Genomic DNA, 17,292 nt, shown 5'->3' on the forward strand with positions numbered 1-17,292 from the left:
TATGTCAGAGACTCTGTGACCTTGGGCAGACCTCCCTGATGCTCTGGGGATTCTCTAGGGACACCTTACTCCCCTAAAACTACAGAACTGGTCCCCAAAAATCAGAGGGTCCAGTGATTCCATTTTTAAATTATCACTATGGATTTCATTATAATAATTAGAGACACCATTTCTTCAGAGTGGAGTTAGTAGCATTTTAACTTACACAGCTTTAATCGTTCACCTACTTACTGTAGGTCAAATGAAGTGCTTACATGTAAATAAAATAACAAAATGTTCTTCAGTAACCATTTGAATTACAGCCATTTCCATTTCCTGTTTGTTGATTTGATCACAGTCTGGTGGGCATTGAGAATCATCAGAAAAATTAGAAATGGCTGAGGAGATTTCTGGCACCTACCCCCGTGCCCGCGTTATGTAACAGGGCAGGGGGAGAGGCCACATGTTTGGAGACACGCCCCCTCTTTCCTGAAGGGTTTACACAGACAACTGTTGTGGATGGCAGTTGGAAAATCCAGAACTACAACCAGATACCCTTACTTTGGGTAATACTTCAAATGTCTACAATTAGAAAGAGGTTATTACACAATACATTATGGTTTTGTTGGAGTGGATACCTGAGAATCAAGCCCTCATGTTTCTTTTAACCAGTGTACTAAAGGCATCCTGGTTTTCATTTTCTAAGCTTTGCAGGCCTTAAGCCTATAATATAAGGAATATTACTGAAAGAGGGGCGTGTCAATCATGTCCTTGACTGGCCTCATACAGGTCTGTGAGGTCAGGAAAAGGTTAACCAGTCCCAAAACATCCTGCTGTCATTTCACATCCCCTGGCCATAGCTCTACTAAAAGTGGCTTTTGTTCCGAAAGTTGAGTTGAGAGGTCAGAAACCCCGCCCCCTGCGACATTTTAAGACATATAGTACAGCTCCACCAGTCGTCCTAGGGCAGGGAGGCGGGTGCCCGCCTGGGGACGGAGCTTTGTGAGCCATTCAGTCCGCCCACTCCGAAAAATATTCCCGCCCCACACAGAGGAGGTCAAGCCCCTCCACAGTTTCCTCCTCTCCTCTATCATCAGTGGGGGGGCTGGGGTGGCTGTGAGGGGGCAGGAGTGGAGGCGGAATGCTTCCGTGGGCGTGACGGTTTGGGGTGGGGGCGGGACTGCAGCACGCGGGCCGTGTCCAGAGAGGGCGGGTCATCCTGGGGGAGCTGCGGGCTCGTCTCCGGCGGTGGCGACTGCGTGTGCTGTGGCTCCAGGCTTTGCGGGTCCGGCACGACAGGAGGCCCTGATGAGTCACTGTGTGCATGGGGCGCCTGCCTGGCCTCTGTGGGGGGCAGCAGGGGTGGGGGCTCCAGGTGCGGGGGGGTGAATCCCGCTTGCGAGTGCTGGGAGGAGAGGGGACGCGTGCCGTTCCCCTGGGGGCCCGCGGGGCACCGGCCCCTCCTGTCCTGCCCCCGGAACCCCCGCAGCTTGGGGCTCCAGTGTTCCCGCCACGGCAGGGCCAGCGCCGAGCGGTCCGCCACCAGCCGGCTCTCCTCGGGGCCCCAGCTCCGCCCGTCCTCCGCCCCGATTAGCAGGAAGGTGCGGCCCACCTGCAGGGCGGGGCAGCCGCAGCCCAGGTCCCGGTCGGGCACCCACAGTGCCTGCAGCCCCCGGCGCACCTGGGACGCCCCCGTGCGGAACACGGACTGCACCCACACGGAGAACTGCCACCAGGGTCCCGACCGCTCCATTCCCCTCACCTGCACCTTCAGCACTGCGGCGGGGAAGAGACAGGAAGCGTCACAGATACTCTATTTATTAAGACCAGATATTCAGCTATTCCAGATATTCCGTCCGCTGTCTTGGAAGTTCTGTTGCTGTCTGCTTTCCAATACTAGCTACAGAGACTCTGTTTTAGTCCACGTCCCTTCAAGAATGTTCACAAGGCACACGTAGGGCTTCCACAATGAAAACAGACCTTTCATGGTGAAACACAGAGAAATGAATATCTGGCGATGATGAATATAACATCTGTGACACAGAGCCTTACTGTAACTACTGGGAAATAAGTCTCTGGCTGTTCACAAATTATTGTACAATGACATCACCAGGAGAGGTCGCATAAAACATTATAACACATACAGTACACCTACAAACAATACAGCAGGCTCACAATGATTTACGGTTTTAAATGATCAGTCAGTGTTCCAGAATGAGGGTGGTTTATTTTTGGAGAAAATCAGTTCAACGCAGTGCCTCTAGACTGCATCTCACACAAATGCCAAGGGTTTTGGTATACAATATCCAATCAGTGTTTAATACATAATAGACACCATATATCATACACATCAGCGACAATTACTCTGCTAATAAAAGAGACAAAACAGGCAGGGGTGAGAGAGAGGGTTGCTAGGGAGCAGAAAGAGGGGGAGAAATGAGATTCTGTACCGTGCACACTCTCAAGAATGTAGGTCGGTCTAGACAGCACCTCTGTGTTCTACAGCATTCCTGGTGTGGGTCCTATCACTTACCATAGTCCTTCAGACAGTAAGTGTCCAGGTTCATTCTCACTTTGACCTGGGAAGGCTGGCAGTAGGAGCCGCACTCCTCAGCTGAGAGAGAAAGAGAGGGAGGGTGAGATGAGAAAGGAAGAGAAGGAGAGAGAAAGAAATATAATAAGATTAAGCCGGACAGCTGCACATGCCAAACACTCTAATTACAATGTGACCTGTCGCTGTTTGTCATCAGAGTATCCTGTGGCTCCCTAGTGCGCTAGCCACACACAGCTGATGAGGTGTTACACATGGAAGCCACAAGGGGGCGACAAATACAAATCAGAGCAGAGGCCAGAAACGAGGAAACCAGGATTTCACACGTGTGGCCAGCGCTGGATACTTAAAAGCAGGGACCTCTTGAGAGCCTTGCCCATTTTCTTAATATATCTTGTAAGAGGTTCAAAAAGTTATCTGTGGAAGGGCTTCCGCGAAACCTTGATTTGGGCCTGTGCAAGTCAAGGCAGCAGTTTATTTCCTTGTCGTCAATCATCTCACCTATGCTGTACTGGGGCTGGTAGACTGGCGTCGTAGGGACCACCTCCTGGATCCCTGTGTGGAGTCCACACACACACACACACACACACACACACACAAACATGTAGTGTTAAAAGAGGAGATAAGTGCAGGCGCACTTCCTTGTGACTTTTGGCCCAGAAGTGGGGGGAGGTTGTGGGGGGGGGGGGGGGGTTGCAGATGATCGGAGCAGAAGCTCTCTGCCAGCCCGCGGAACAGCAGTGCAGGCCCCTGGCGCAGTGGGGGTATGCGTGTGTCGAATGGACTGAGAATGTGAATATGCGCGCTATGTGTGCGTGGGCCCCCCCCCCGCCCCCAGAGCGCGTCTGGGCCGGCCCGTGCATGTGTGTGGTCCTGTGGGAGGTGAGGGAGGGGGGGGTCTCGGGTCGCCCACCCAGCGACGCGCCGGGCCACAGGGGCCCTCAGACGGTCCGTCTAACGTTACTGAAGGAAGAAGAGGAGGAGGACCCGGCCGGCCGAGCGCGCCGCCGGCAGCGCGTCTGTCTAACGTTACCCCGGGCCTCTGAGATGCGCCGCCGCGTGCCCTGACCCTGGCCATGAAAGGCCTGGAGCCTGCAGGGCCACCCATATATTACCCAGGCATTTCCAGAGCCCCCGCGCCTCTCCTCTCCACTCTGACACAACTGGGACAGTGACACCCAATCCTCCTGCACAGCTGACTGTGGGAGAGAGGTGCTCCGGTGGAGATTTGGGGGGGGGGGGCATGAAGTCAGTATCCACTCTGTGCACTCCTTACTTTATGTAATCACAGGAGGGGGTCCTGTATTGTAACAGCATGGCTCAAACACACAAAAAAATATCCCCTCAACAGGTGACGGTAGCATCCGCAAAGAAATCAGATTTGCTAGCTGAGTGAGTAAATTTTTGCCGATACAGATAAAGTCCTGGTTCTGCAGAGGGCTGGAGGATTTCGATCTCAGTCTTGTTTTTAGACGCTGCTTCGTGAGCCTATTAATAGGGCAGATGGATGGGGTATAAAAACAAACAAGGTTTTCTTTCAGTGAGTCTTTTCACTTGAAGAATTATGTGTCTGCCGCACTGACGGGCGGCTTGATCGCCCCAGCAGGTGCGTGGCGACGTGGTGTCACCTGATTGGGGCCCGAAAACGCGCCGCCCGCCCGGCTCGTTCTCGGCTCCCGACGATCAAACGCAAGGGGACACACATGGATTAGCGCTTACGGCCGCGGAGGCAGGTCGGGACAGCAGGAATAAACCCGCTGGGCCCGATTACAGACCCGCGACGCCTGCTGCTGGTCTTACAGGCCTGCGGGGCAGCTGATTCTCCCCACTCAGACAAAGAGCATTAATGCAGAGGCGCCCAGGTCTCCAGATCTGCACACACAGAGCCGGGACCAGAGAAAATGCTCAGTGGTGTTTCACAAAAAGGGAATATTTTCAGTCCATGTTAACAGTTGAGGGGAAATGAAAAACAATCATGACGATATACCAAATCAATGAATGACTGAGTTAACTGGTAGATTGACAGGTTATGAGAGGTTATGAAAGGTCATGAATCAGGACCAGGACAGGGCAGGGGCATGCTGTTGGAGAGGGGTCGATCCGGGACTTACGGAGGCAGGGCCTGAGGGGAGAGCGCCCCTGCTGGTACCCGGGAGCGCAGCGATTGCACCTCAGCCCCGTCACCCCGTCCCGACAGAGACACTGCCCCGACGTCTGGTTACACCATCGCCCCACAGCCCCCATCGGGTGACACTGACAAGCTGTGGGATGGGGGGGGGGGCAGGGGTGGGGAGGAGGGAGGGTGAGAGGTGGAGAGGGAGGAGGAGGTGGGTCACATGCAGGATACAGACAGAGAGGAAGAAGTACTTAAGCAACCGTGTTTATTCTGCACACGTTAGTTTAAATAAAGCTCCATCATTCCTGCACTAACCTCCGCTAAATCAGTGCAAATGTTTACCTCTTTCAGGTCACTGTGGTGTTACAGGCAGGGACGATACTGAGCAGAAGTAAACATCACCCAGCGCCTCTACAATTTATTCTAACAAGTCTGGTGGGAAACGAACAGATGCTGGTGCTGGGAGAGCAGGAGTTCAGGGGTTCCCACTTTCATATTCAGTTATGAGATATGGGTTTGTTCCATAGCATTATTATGTACATAGATAATCATAATGCTACCACTTATACATAATGTTTCTACTTAGTTTTTCTATCCCTGTCAAGCAGGCTGCTAACAAAGAACACAAAAATCAAAGGAACGCACATACACACACGACTCTACATGTGGCATTTTCACATATTCATGGAAGTACATACAACAATACTAACTATGAGCAAACAAAATCTATTTAACACGCACTCAAACACACACCTGCGTGGATGCGTGCACAAATGCACAAATATGATTCTGAGAATGCAAAATGAAATGAACACGCACACACGCACGCACACACACACACACACACACACACACACACACACACACTGACGTCGGCAGGCCTGGCGGTGGCTCAGGGGCTTGCTGTGGTCGCGCGTGTATCCGCTCTGGCAGTACTGGCAGTGGCGGCCGGCCGTGTGGTGCTTGCACTTCAGACAGACGCCCCCGCTGCGCCTGCCCGACTGCTGGAACACCTCCATGCTGAACCTGCAGCGCGTGGAGTGGCCGTTACACTCGCACGCTGGGGACGGAGGGAGGGGGGGGGGTGAGAACGCCAGCACAGAACAGCTTTAACTGGGAAATCATAACAGGAGCCAATTAGCCTTTCAGCTGCTTGACAGATCATCCAGCCAGGTAGTAATTCAATAGCAGAACTCCATAGATGGTGGTGGTGTCATCATAAACTACAGCACCACATACTTCTATGGTAGCAAATAATACTAATTTCAAACGAGTGTCTGTGCCAGGATATAAAAGGATTCTCTTACCCACATGAGGCGACTGGCAGGTGCAAAGCTCCCATTTAACAGTGATACAACATAATTAAAAGAACACTGGGATGGGTTGAGTTTTACTGCAATGCAATTGATCTGTAAATTATCCTCTAATCAAAATCACTGTGATAGAGTAGAGAGCTTCACTGTCATTATCATTTGAAAATGAGCAGGCTTATTGTATTGTATGGTATTGTATTTCCCTACTAGATGCACCCACGATGTTTAAAACTTGATGGTAATCAGCTTTATTATTTTATTCTTAGCTATTTTCTTATGTTTTTCTGGAAAAGAAGACATATTTTGTGAATTGCAACCTTTATTGTATAACTACACCTAAAAAACATAAATATAGCTAGTTAGCTACATTAGCCTGTACCTGCTATGGTTGCTATGAGAACCATGTGTATATCTACATGACTGTTTGTTCATTCCAATACATGTGATTCCAACCAAATATACAAGTGTGTGACAAGCTGACAAGGTAGCACTGATGTAATAAAAAGGTTGAACTGAGAAGAGCAAAAAAGGTGGAACTGAGCCTAAATTCCTGCTGTCCAATGAGGACTGTTTTGCAGCACGTAGCTACTACATGGGTGGTGGTGTGGTGTAGTGGTAAGGAGGAGGGTTTCACTGTGGTTGTACCTTTGGTAAAGGCACTTAACCTGAATTTCCTCAGAAAATATCCAGCAGTGTAAATGGATAACATGTAAAAAATGTAAGTCATGCCAAACCTGTCTGGATAAGAGTGTCCACTAAGTCAGCGTTTCCCAAACCTCTCCTGGAGGACCTCTTGTCCTGCATGTTTTAGATCTCTCCCTGCTCCAACACGGCTGATTCAAATGATCAACTCGTTATGAACTCCTGAGGCTGCTTAACAACAAACTGATCATTTGAATCAGCTGTGTTGGAGTGGGAGAGATCTAAAACATGCAGGACAGGGGGTCTTCCAGGAGAGGTTTGGGAAATGCTGCACTAAGTAACTGTAATGTAGTGGAGCTGTAATGTAATGTAATATAATGTAACCTTCTCATGGTCTCGATAATGATATGAGCCAATTGTGATGGGTGTTACTCGTGAGCAGACAGACAGTGGCAGGACGTGTGACTCACGGACGCAGGGGTGTGGCTGTGTGGGCGTGGCGCGCTGCCAGGGCCGGTCGTAGTAGAAGGGCTGGCACACGTCGCAGTCGGGCCCGGCGGTGTGGTGCTCGCACTGGCACACGGCCTGGCCCTGGGCGTCACGGCGACACCGCGAGGCGTGCCCGTTGCACTTGCACCTGCCGCCCACCTGCAGGTCGGAGAGCGAGAGGGGCGGCGGGGAGGAGAGGGGGGACGGGGGCTTCGGGGCCCACTGGAGGCTCCCGCTCCTCTGCCTCGACTGCACCACGACACCCCGGTTGTGGTTCCGCCTCTTCCTCAGCTCCTGCCCCCTGGAACCCCGCCCCCGTCCCTCCACGGTCCAATCACAGACTCCCTCTGTGCACCCCCTCCTTTGGGGACCCTCCCTCTTGCGGCCCCGCCGCTTGCCCTCACCCCTCCCCTTTCTTGAGGAGACAATGCCTCTTCCCTGAGTAATTCCTTCCTCCTCCTTCCTGGTCACATTGTGTCCATCCTCTGCCTGTCCTGTTCCTTTGCTGCCATTCTTCTTCAGGGATTTGCCCATCCCTTCCCCCCTCCTGCCTCCTCTTCTGCCTGTCTTTTTTGTGCTCCCATCCTTTTCACCAAATAATTGGGCCTCTGTTCTGAACTCCTCCCCTTTCCTGCCAAGGCCTGGCTCTCTTAAACCTGTCCCTGGTCTCCCCCAAGCGCTCTGCTCTTTCTCCTGGTCCACCTGGCTTCTTCCCTCCTCCTTCGACCCCGCCCTCCATCTCAAAGCCCCATCCTCACCCCACACAAACTCGTCCCTCAGCTGTGGCTTGTTCTGGTGCCTGTGGAACACCACCCTGATATCAGTGGCAGTCACCCAGTCCTGGAGCACCGGGCTATAGTCAAAGTCTGCAGAGGAGGGGCGGCCGTCTAGAGTGGAGAAGGCGAGGACCAGGCCCCCTCTGTGCCTCTGCAGGGGGCGGGGATCCGAGCAGAGGGGCTCGGTCTCCTGGTGGCGGGATGGGGCCGAGGCGCGGGCGGGGAGCCCGAACTTCCCAGGACAGTCCGGGGAGTAGAACTGGAGCGGCCTCCAACTGCGGCCGTAGTCCATGGACTTGAGGATGGAGATCGAAAGGGAATCCGGCAGCTCCCCCTGCTGGCAGAACTGCAGGCTGATGTAGGTGACCTCAAAGCGCCGGCCCAGGGGCACAGTCAGGGTCCAGTCCCTGCCCGCTCCCTCTCCCAGCCAGCAGCTCAGGTTGTGGGGATTGTGGAGGTCGGTGAGGGAGCTGACATTCTTCCCGGCTCCGCCCTGGGATTCCCCGGCACGGACCGGCACCCCGTACGCAGCGTTGATGAACTCTGACAGGCAGTGTCTGGGACGCCCGTCCAGGTGATAGCAGGGGTCCTGAGAGGAGGACCAGCGCAGCGGGGAATGGGAGAGGGAAGGACAGATGAGGGATAAGAGGAAGAGAAAAGGGAGGAAGGGAAGGGAACAGGGCGAGGGTGTCATGTCACCGAGCCTGTTGGAAAAAACAGACACTTTTTAGGGATCAACAACAGTTACCAACAAGTACCAACAATGCTGGCAACATAAAGGGTTTGTGGCAGTAAATGGAGTGGGATTGTGCAATTATATAGGCCGAATGCAATTGTGGGGGAGAAGAATATGGTCCTTGTGAATGTGAGGCGGACTCCTGTAAAGTGTGACTTGAATATATATGTGTAAATGTCTGTCTACCTGTGCTGATTGCGTGTTGTAACCATATGATGTTTAGCAGAGCAGCCTGTGATGCAAAACAAATTTCACAAATCATATCGTATCATAACACACTCAGCACTGAAAAGCCGAGTGCTTAAAAAGGTCATGAAAATGCCAGCTCATTCATTCGATGTCACTTTGACGCCAATGGAGCGAGTATAAGACTTCCTTAACACTGTGCCAATACTGGAAACATACCAGCTTACGCCAACAGTTCCGAAGTTTTAATATTTCCCCTTTGCAACTGTAACCCAATGAAACCCCTCATCGCCAACCCGCCCACCCTTCCAAAACACCCCTCCTCGGGTCGTCACGTTGCTGTGTTTAAAAACACGTTCATCTTTGCCTTCAGAGCTCATAAATAGCAAGGGTCTGTAGGTAAGCGCCTAAATACAGGGGGCCAACAAAGAATGACAAAAACCATACGTAACAGCTGGCCCCAACGCAAGCTGGGCCACATCCATCAAATTTATGGTTCAACCCATATTATTCCAGAGCCATGCGTTCTACCCTGGAACGGGTCAGGGAATCAGAGAGAGACAAAGGGAGAGAGAGAAAGTTTGGGGAGGGGGAAGAATAAAAAAAATGGAAGTCAGATGGAGATGGAGGGAAAGATTTATAGAGAAAGGTCAAAATGTACAACCTCTCATTCAGCAAATACTGCTGAATGTATTCTGTATATAACCAGTGTTTTTTTTTTGGAATATATATTTCTCACATGGGAGTTACATGTCTTTTAAAGTGATACTGTACCAGAATTTTTAAAAATATCATTAAATGTTTTCTTACCTTGAATACAGACACTATAGGAGGGTAAGCTCGATTTTTTAGCAATGACGTCCCAAGCCTTGTGATTATCCTTCTCCGTTTTAAAGCAAAAGACATCACTGCAAATGACTGGATGTGTAAAGCAGGTAGATCAAGCCAGTTCCAGGCGAAAGCATGTCCTTTCTGGTAATGCCGATTCCAAATCAGTCCACTTCTCATGCCAGGTTAATCCATTATATACCCATCCAGGTGTTGATTTTCCATGACTTTGTAACCTTAGAACTGCTTTTTTTATTACGCGGAAATGCAAGTACATGTCAGGTCAGACTGGGTGCTTACCTTTTGCCAGACTACCAAAATTCTTCCCACTACTGTTCTGTAGAAAAAAGAAGTCCAGAATTCTAGTATCTGTGATTATGTGGGGACACCCCTCTAAAAGGCAGGCAGGTGAATCTTTTGCCTAATTCCTGATTTTTTGCTTTAGAAAATCATTTTGCCTGTTCTTAGAATGAGCAATTATAACATGGACTACAGCAGTCATAACTCATTGAGCTTTGACAGCAGACTTCTATGAAGCAAGCAGAGGCCAGGTACTGTACTTCAAACCGAACAAGTTTTAGACACACGTGCATTGTAAAACTTTCTACCACCCCCCCTCCCCCCATCCTCCAAGTTTCCCTCTATCTTTCTCCACGCGCCCCTCTGGCTCGCTCTCCTTCCCTCCTTCTCTGCCCCTCTCCGTGCCTTTCCCTCACTCTCTTTCTCCCTCTTTCTGTCTGTCACCTGCCCCCTTCTCTCTGGGAATGTTCCTAACTGCCGAAGATTGATGATGTCCTAACGAGCGTTTGACACTGACAGCACAGTCAGCAGGGATGCATAAACTGGCCCTGCAGGAGAGGAGGGTGTTGGAAGGGTCGCGGGGGGTAGTCAGTGCGCTCAATTAGACCAGCGCCTGAAACATGAGGCTCCGCACTGGGCTCTGTGGGGCTGGGGGGGAGAAGGGGGGGTGATTTCAGAGCCACCCCTGCGCACCTCTCCACGGAGGCTACCCAGCCTGGGCCAGGACAATTTGTTGTGGTGTCACTAGTGGAAACGCAGCGGATCACGTCCGAGGTGATGACGGGCGTGATCGCCGGACCCATCCCGACGGCCCCCCAAATTCCCGGGGGCCCCAGTGCAGCTCCCCTCCGCTCCAGGCGTGTCGCGACATGCCCTGTGGGAACCCGATCGCACCCCCTGCCCCACTGTCCCCCGCTAAAAACTGATGCTCATTAATTGATCAGGCTGATTAATTGAATATTGAATTTCAAAGGGCTTCAGTTTACAGGTTCCATGTCAGATGAAAGAGCAGAGCTGTGATATTTGGGGCTGACAGAGACCAGGAGGGATTAGAAATTCCCTGCCTGTGATTTGTGCTCGTCTCAGGTCCCCGTTACTCCAGCTCTATATTACAAGACTAATTAAACATAGCCTATTACAGCGTCCTGATGGACCGATGCTTTTCATAGAGATCAGTGTCATAACCTTCCCACTGGCGAAATCCGAGTTTGACGTTTCTGGATCGTGGCTGTTCCTGGGAAGGGGGGGATACGGTTTCAACGTTTGATTCAATTCTTTGACGCAGTTTCTGTAAATGGACCTTATGTGCATCTGTGTGTGTGGAAAGGAGTGGGAGGGGTGGTTGTACCAAATCACCATAAAAAATGATGGTAATAAATGACTTAACGGCAGTGATGTAAGGCTGCAGTGTGGTGAATTGGTTTATGGAGTTGAGGCTGTAAGAGACTGCAGGTTTTATTCCCACGTGGGACACTGCCGTCGTGTCCTTCAGCAAGGTACTTAATCCGGGCTGCTTCAATAAACCTCCAGTTGTAAAAACAGACATATGTTCAAAAGGTTGATCTTGGGATGCACATATGCTAAGCAAATAAATGCCACAATTTCACATAATATCCGTATCCACATTAAAGCTGTAATACGGGCCCAGTCACTGACAAAAACCCCTGCTTATTCAGACAGTGGAAAACAAATGTAAAGAGCCAAATGTAAACTCGCTAAAATATTACCCATTAAGATAATGTTCTATGTAAATAAAAATCACTGGGCCAACTGCAGCAGGCCCTCAGTGGCTGAAAACTGACAGATGAGATTCCAGAGTCAGCGGGCAGCAACAACAGCTAGAGGAAAAACCCCAGAGAGAGCTTCTCTTCACTTGTTTGTAAACCTGCTTTACGCCTTTGTTTTTCTTTTAAGGAGGGAGCTGGAGGGTATCATGAGCTCCACATAGAGTTGCATGTGTGTGTGTGTGAGCGGGTTTTTTTTTTTTGGGGGGGGGGCTCTGTTGGCAGGGGGTTCAGTACCTGCCAGCTTGCCCCGTTCCACTCAGTGGTCTAAATCCCAGTGTTTGGGCAGCATTAGGGAGCAGATGAGCAGGATTTGGCCTGTCTCACACGTTTTAACATTCCTCGTCATGGGCAACACACAGCTTTGCTCTGCAACAGGCCCAGCATGGTCCCTCCATGATGGACGATCCCACGACGGCCAGTGCCTCCAGCAACTGGACAGCATGTTACCCACAGCACGTTTAGGGAAAAAAATCAAGTTAAAAAAGTTTAAATAAAGTGAGCACGATGTCATATTGTTGCATTGTCATGACATACTGTGAACTCATAAGAATTTCATTGAATGAATCTCTAGTATTGTAATTTTTACAATGCACATGTTCTCACACAGGGGTGATTTTATTCAGACATGAATTGGCAGGCCCGAGTGAAATGTTCATTAGCAATAAATAATTGAATATTGTATCAGTGAATTTTATTTGCAGAGTAGGCTGATAAACCGGTATTTTTGCAAAGCCAGTGCCTTCTGGAAACAAACTCTTGTACAGTTTTCATTTTTCAACATGAAAACTGAGCCTCTCAAAACAGAGAATGAGGAGACAAAGAAATACAGACAACAAATTGTACCATGTACCACTTTACTTATAGTTTATGTTATTGCGTAAGAAATATACCTATACGGCTTGGCATCTCCCCAATTTTGTGTCTGTACTAAGCCCATGTAATAGCCAATCTTGTGTGTGATTTGATATTAAATCTCCAAATACGTTAGGCTTGTTCAATTACGCGCTAGCCGTTTTCATAACGTAAACATACACAGTGAAACTCTCAACCAGACACCTGTTTGGCGGTGTTAACAACTGACAGTAACACCTTTGTTAATTTCCAATTGTCCTTAGCCTGTCCGAAATATAACACTGCCGAAACCCCGGGAAGAGAAATGTTATGTACACCGACCGATTCCCGAACGGCATTCTTCGTCTGCTCAACAAGTCTGTCTTTCCACACGGTGAACATTCCTGGAGTCCTGGTTTAGGTGTAATAATCTAATTTTAGTGGGCCGTGAGGGAGGTGCGCTGACTGGCCTTAGAAAATGGATTATCGCTGGTCGTATCTTTAGCAAAAGGCCCCTGTCTTTTCGGTTCACACCTCTCCAACAGCCGTGACACTCCATGGGAATCTCGCACTCGAGACAGCAGAAATAAATGGGGTGGAAGGAGTTCTCGGCGCGCTTACTCGCTGGAAATACTTTTTACAGGTCAAACAATGGCAGCGGTGGACTTTATTTTAGAGAAGCATATTTAACTGCGAAACCACATGCCTGCGACGGCGGAGAAACCCCCTTCTCGCACTCTCCCACGCCACAACCGCTCAAACGAATTGGCAATTTCTTTTCCATGGTGGTTTGTCGGTTCAGTGTCCGTACCGAAAAACAGATGCCCCATGAATTCGTTTTCGGACAGTTAGCTAATGTTAAACTCAGAGATGAAAGTATGAGAAACCGTTTTCAATTCGATAAGCGACCCTTATCTTTAATAACAAAAGGCTAAAACAGATCTCCTGATAACAATCATGAAAGAAATATTCAACCTATAGTATACCTATTATGGCCTATCGGTTAACATTAACTGGGATAATTAATAATGACAAATAAAAACCAATTTGATTTTGTCCACTGCCATAAAACGTCCATCAGTTGCTAAAACAAATCTGGAAGAGGCTACGTTTTCAAAAATTAAAACTGGTCAAAATAATATATAAATATAATAAAGAGTGGGAAGGAAATATAAGACGAGGTGTCAAACAAGGGAAATTGTATAACCTCAATCCATTCACCCCAATAAACAGATTGAGCAAGAACTGCTTTATTATAAATATACCGAGTAGGCTGAAAATATAAATATTACAGATATATAAGTAAATGCACAGATATTGGAAAGGAAATGCTGACCATTTTAGCCGACCATGCGATAAAATTGGGGTTAAGAAATTTAAATTTGTTATAATATAAAATCACTTTTAATCCTTCCTCAGCGTCGGAATTATTGCCGCGCACAAGTGTGGGCTATTGCGAACGAACAAATTATTTAGGTTACTGTTTTATACCTGATTTCAGAAGTAGTAATCTGTGAGGAAAAGGCTAGTCAGTGCATATAGATCCATACACGGCCGAGGGTTGGTAGGCCTCCGAAGCTGAAGTATTTTTCAGAAAGAAAAAAAATCGATCGCTGTTTTGACTAAAATATGAATATGATATTTTGTCACAATTACCTCCAACCACCCCGTTAAATTTAAAATGTAAATATGAAAAACAGAGCCCAGTCAAAACCGCTTAGACAGAATTAACTGTCAGACACAGCTTGGCCACGTGCCGAGAACTGAACAAGAGGAGGTGTTTTCCTTTTCGTTCGTTTCACATCTTAATTTAAAAAAATGATAAACGGAAAGTACTGCCCTTCACTTCGGGCCAGCAAAGATTTTCGCTGACGCATTTTGTCCAAATCTTGAGACTGGAACGCTGCAATTAAATTATTTATAGAAATATGAATATGTGGCTCTCTTTCATTCACACGTGTATGACCCTGTCAGAAAAAAAAAAAACATACGTGTACGGTTAATGGAGCATTTTTGTGTCCCATTTCACATGAGTAAGCCGCTAAAGAAATTTTCCAACAATAATATTTGGCAGCGTTGTGTCAAAACGTTTGACTATACGAAGAGGCCAACAGCGACATCGATAACAAAATGAAAAACAGTGATGGTCACACCAGGCTGTTTAACAAAGCATGGTTACTTTAATATTCAAAATGCTAAATATTAACGTAGGCTATCTGTATATCCACCTACTCAGCTGTCAACCCCTTAACAAAACTTTAACTATTTCAAAAACAAAGAATGGGGAAAATCCCTCTGGTTGGTCGAAGGTCAAGTATTTCGTTGCCCAGATTGAATTGAATTAGTTGACACTGCAATTACACTGCCCCCGGGGGTTGTGAGGAAGTCAAGCTTGTCGTTGTAATTAACCTTTGGCTTTGTTAAATCGGCAAATGAACAAATAAATGATGGTGCTGTGGATGCGATGGATTGGTTAATTTAACACTAATTTGTGCCATATTTATGAGTGCTTTTGCCAATAGAATGTATTGCCTGTATATGGCACAGCGCTGCATTCAATTCATATAATCGTCTTAAGTATTCCCAATCGTTAAAATGAAACTGTCATTTGAGTAACCTATCGCGACATCACCTTCCAAAAACGTATTTAAAACAGTTCAATGCAGCTAAGCATTTTCACACCAATGTATTAAAGAACACAATATTAGTGAAATGTAACAAATTATCCAACACGCGTTCAGTCGTCTAAATCCGTCATTACAGGTCCAGTAAAATATCACAAAATAAACAAATAAAATAATTTGTTGTTCTGGAAAACTCCCACCACATTTTCAGTTTCTGTATTCTTGCCCCATTTGAACTTTGAGAAATAAACATTTGTTTTATTAGGCTACCATTAGCGACAGAACTGTAAAGGTAACAGCCCACCCACCTATTCGGATTCAAATCGTCTTTCACCCAAATTTATTTTGTGTGCGTTACATAACATGTCATGCATTAATACCTACGATAAAACGTACTGCTGATATTTAATATAATGCTGTTATGATTGTTATAACGCGATGCGAATATAACATTCCAATAATTCGGTCAAATCGCAGCCATGTGACACACAAAGAGTAAAACAGAAACTTTACACACAAAATCGGTTAAATCGGAAAATGCATGTACATAACTATATTTCGAATTATATCTTTAAAGAAACATTTTCAGTCGAAAAGGGAAATAAGTCCTGAAAGTCACCCAAATCAGGCCCTGTTTAGCTGAAGGGAGCCCGTTTCATTTACCTGAATAAATTTACAAATATAGCAATCACCAAGTTCTTTTATGACTGTTGGGACCACTAGACTAGACGGCAAAGGTCAATAATTGTATGACTGCCTTTTCAACACATGTAATATAGTCTGTATTTTAGGTAAGAAGGCAAATTCTGTCCGTCTTGTGGCCTGAACAAAATAATTTTAAAAACTGACTCACCACAGATCACAAATACAAGACAGATAACGGGCCGTTCCAGACTGTGATAAGCGGTATATCAAATGACTAATTTAATTTTATAATTCGAAAAAAATATACAAATGAACACCTTTCCTTTATCTCTCTGTAAAGAAAAGAACGGCTCGGCTTCACACAAATTAAGGTTTACAAGTGTGCTGCACCCAGTTTAGTACTCTTGTACAGCACATTTTCATCTCTGCAATACAGTCTTTGCTTAGAAACCAAAATGTATAGTTTTATTAAGGTTGATATTTGAGAACATTCCTCCATAAAGGCCTGATGACTGCATGAGACTCATGCATGCGTCTTACAACTGCGAAAAATGACAAGTTGCCTTACATATATTTCCAATGGTAGGCTACTATATTTTTTTAAACAAGCTCACAGTTACAGTGTGAATATACCATGTAGGTATAAATACCATACGTAAACTGAAATATGACGATACGTAAAGCAAGTTGTGAATTTGAGCTGTTTTCAGTATAAAGTATCATAAATCTATTTTGGACACACGGCGTGTTTGTCCACCGACTTCTAACGCCGGAGAAAAACATAACGCTTTAAGCGCGAACTTTGGCACCTTCACCGGCTCCAACTAATCAACTTGTCAATGCCTGGTCCTTCGATTCTAAATTTAAAACGTTATCCTTCTACTTCTGCCGACGTATCGGGAACACACACAGCCAAACACGAGAAAGCAGCGCGAAGAGGGAGAAAAAGAGAACGTAGGATTCCACTAACCATGAGCGTCTCAATGCGCGATCACCATTTGCCCTCGTCTCGTGTGTTCTTGATCAATTGGGGAGTAACAAGTGGATAGTTGCCCTGCCGCACGGTACACATTGAAGAGCGGATCCTGCTAGGTTCAGTCGCCGCGGCAGGGGGGGCGTCCCGTCCTGACGTCAGGAAACACACTGCCGCGGCTCACATCTGCACAGAGGCCAAGGGAGGAAATCCCGCTGTTGAATTTTGCTGGGTACTGGCGGGCAATTTGAAGACGACCCAAACTAGACTACACTAAACTGAAGTTAATTTTTTGCCAGTGCGCGTAAGCAGACGTTAACAGCTGCCACAATACTGTCCGTTTTGCTGTGCAAAAGGCTTCCTGTAAAGAAATCCCCTCCTGCTCCTCTCTTCAATGCTGCAAATGGCAGCAAGGACATTTCTCACGTGCGTAAGGGACCTAGCAGATGAACTAAAGCTGATGCAGATGGAAATCGTGAAACGGGAGGGAAAATGAGTTGAAGTTAAAGGAAACAG

General features: G+C 47.5%; 1 protein-coding gene across 2 annotated transcripts; it reads right to left on the bottom strand.

Annotated features, from left to right (window-relative positions):
• Nucleotides 1-344: 344 nt before the first annotated feature.
• On the bottom strand, nucleotides 345-16,912 carry ntn5 (netrin 5). Of its 2 annotated transcripts, none has more exons than XM_036548167.1 (7): nucleotides 16,774-16,912; nucleotides 7,072-8,570; nucleotides 5,518-5,706; nucleotides 4,642-4,791; nucleotides 3,032-3,085; nucleotides 2,513-2,593; nucleotides 345-1,755 (listed from the first exon to the last, which is right to left on the bottom strand). In XM_036548167.1, the coding sequence occupies exons 2-7, from the start codon at nucleotides 8,558-8,560 to the stop codon at nucleotides 1,073-1,075; spliced, it is 2,646 nt and encodes an 881-aa protein (XP_036404060.1). In that variant the 5' UTR covers nucleotides 8,561-8,570; nucleotides 16,774-16,912; the 3' UTR covers nucleotides 345-1,072. The 2 variants fall into 2 exon arrangements, with proteins under 2 accessions (XP_036404060.1, XP_036404058.1); XM_036548165.1 differs by lacking the exon at nucleotides 16,774-16,912 and adding an exon at nucleotides 9,599-10,216.
• Nucleotides 16,913-17,292: the final 380 nt, after the last annotated feature.

This window comes from Megalops cyprinoides, chromosome 16 (genome assembly GCF_013368585.1).
Source record: "Megalops cyprinoides isolate fMegCyp1 chromosome 16, fMegCyp1.pri, whole genome shotgun sequence".
In the NCBI taxonomy this organism is placed as follows: domain Eukaryota; kingdom Metazoa; phylum Chordata; class Actinopteri; order Elopiformes; family Megalopidae; genus Megalops; species Megalops cyprinoides.

Coding starts and splice junctions, on each gene's coding strand:
- ntn5 (XM_036548167.1), bottom strand. CDS start 8,560: ATGACACCCTCGCCCTGTTCCCTTCCCTTCCTCCCTTTTCTCTTCCTC. Junction 5,707..7,071: donor ACAGCCACACCCCTGCGTCC/GTGAGTCACACG, acceptor CTCCGTCCCCAG/CGTGCGAGTGTAACGGCCAC. Junction 3,086..4,641: donor TCCCCTCAGGCCCTGCCTCC/GTAAGTCCCGGA, acceptor GACTCCACACAG/GGATCCAGGAGGTGGTCCCT.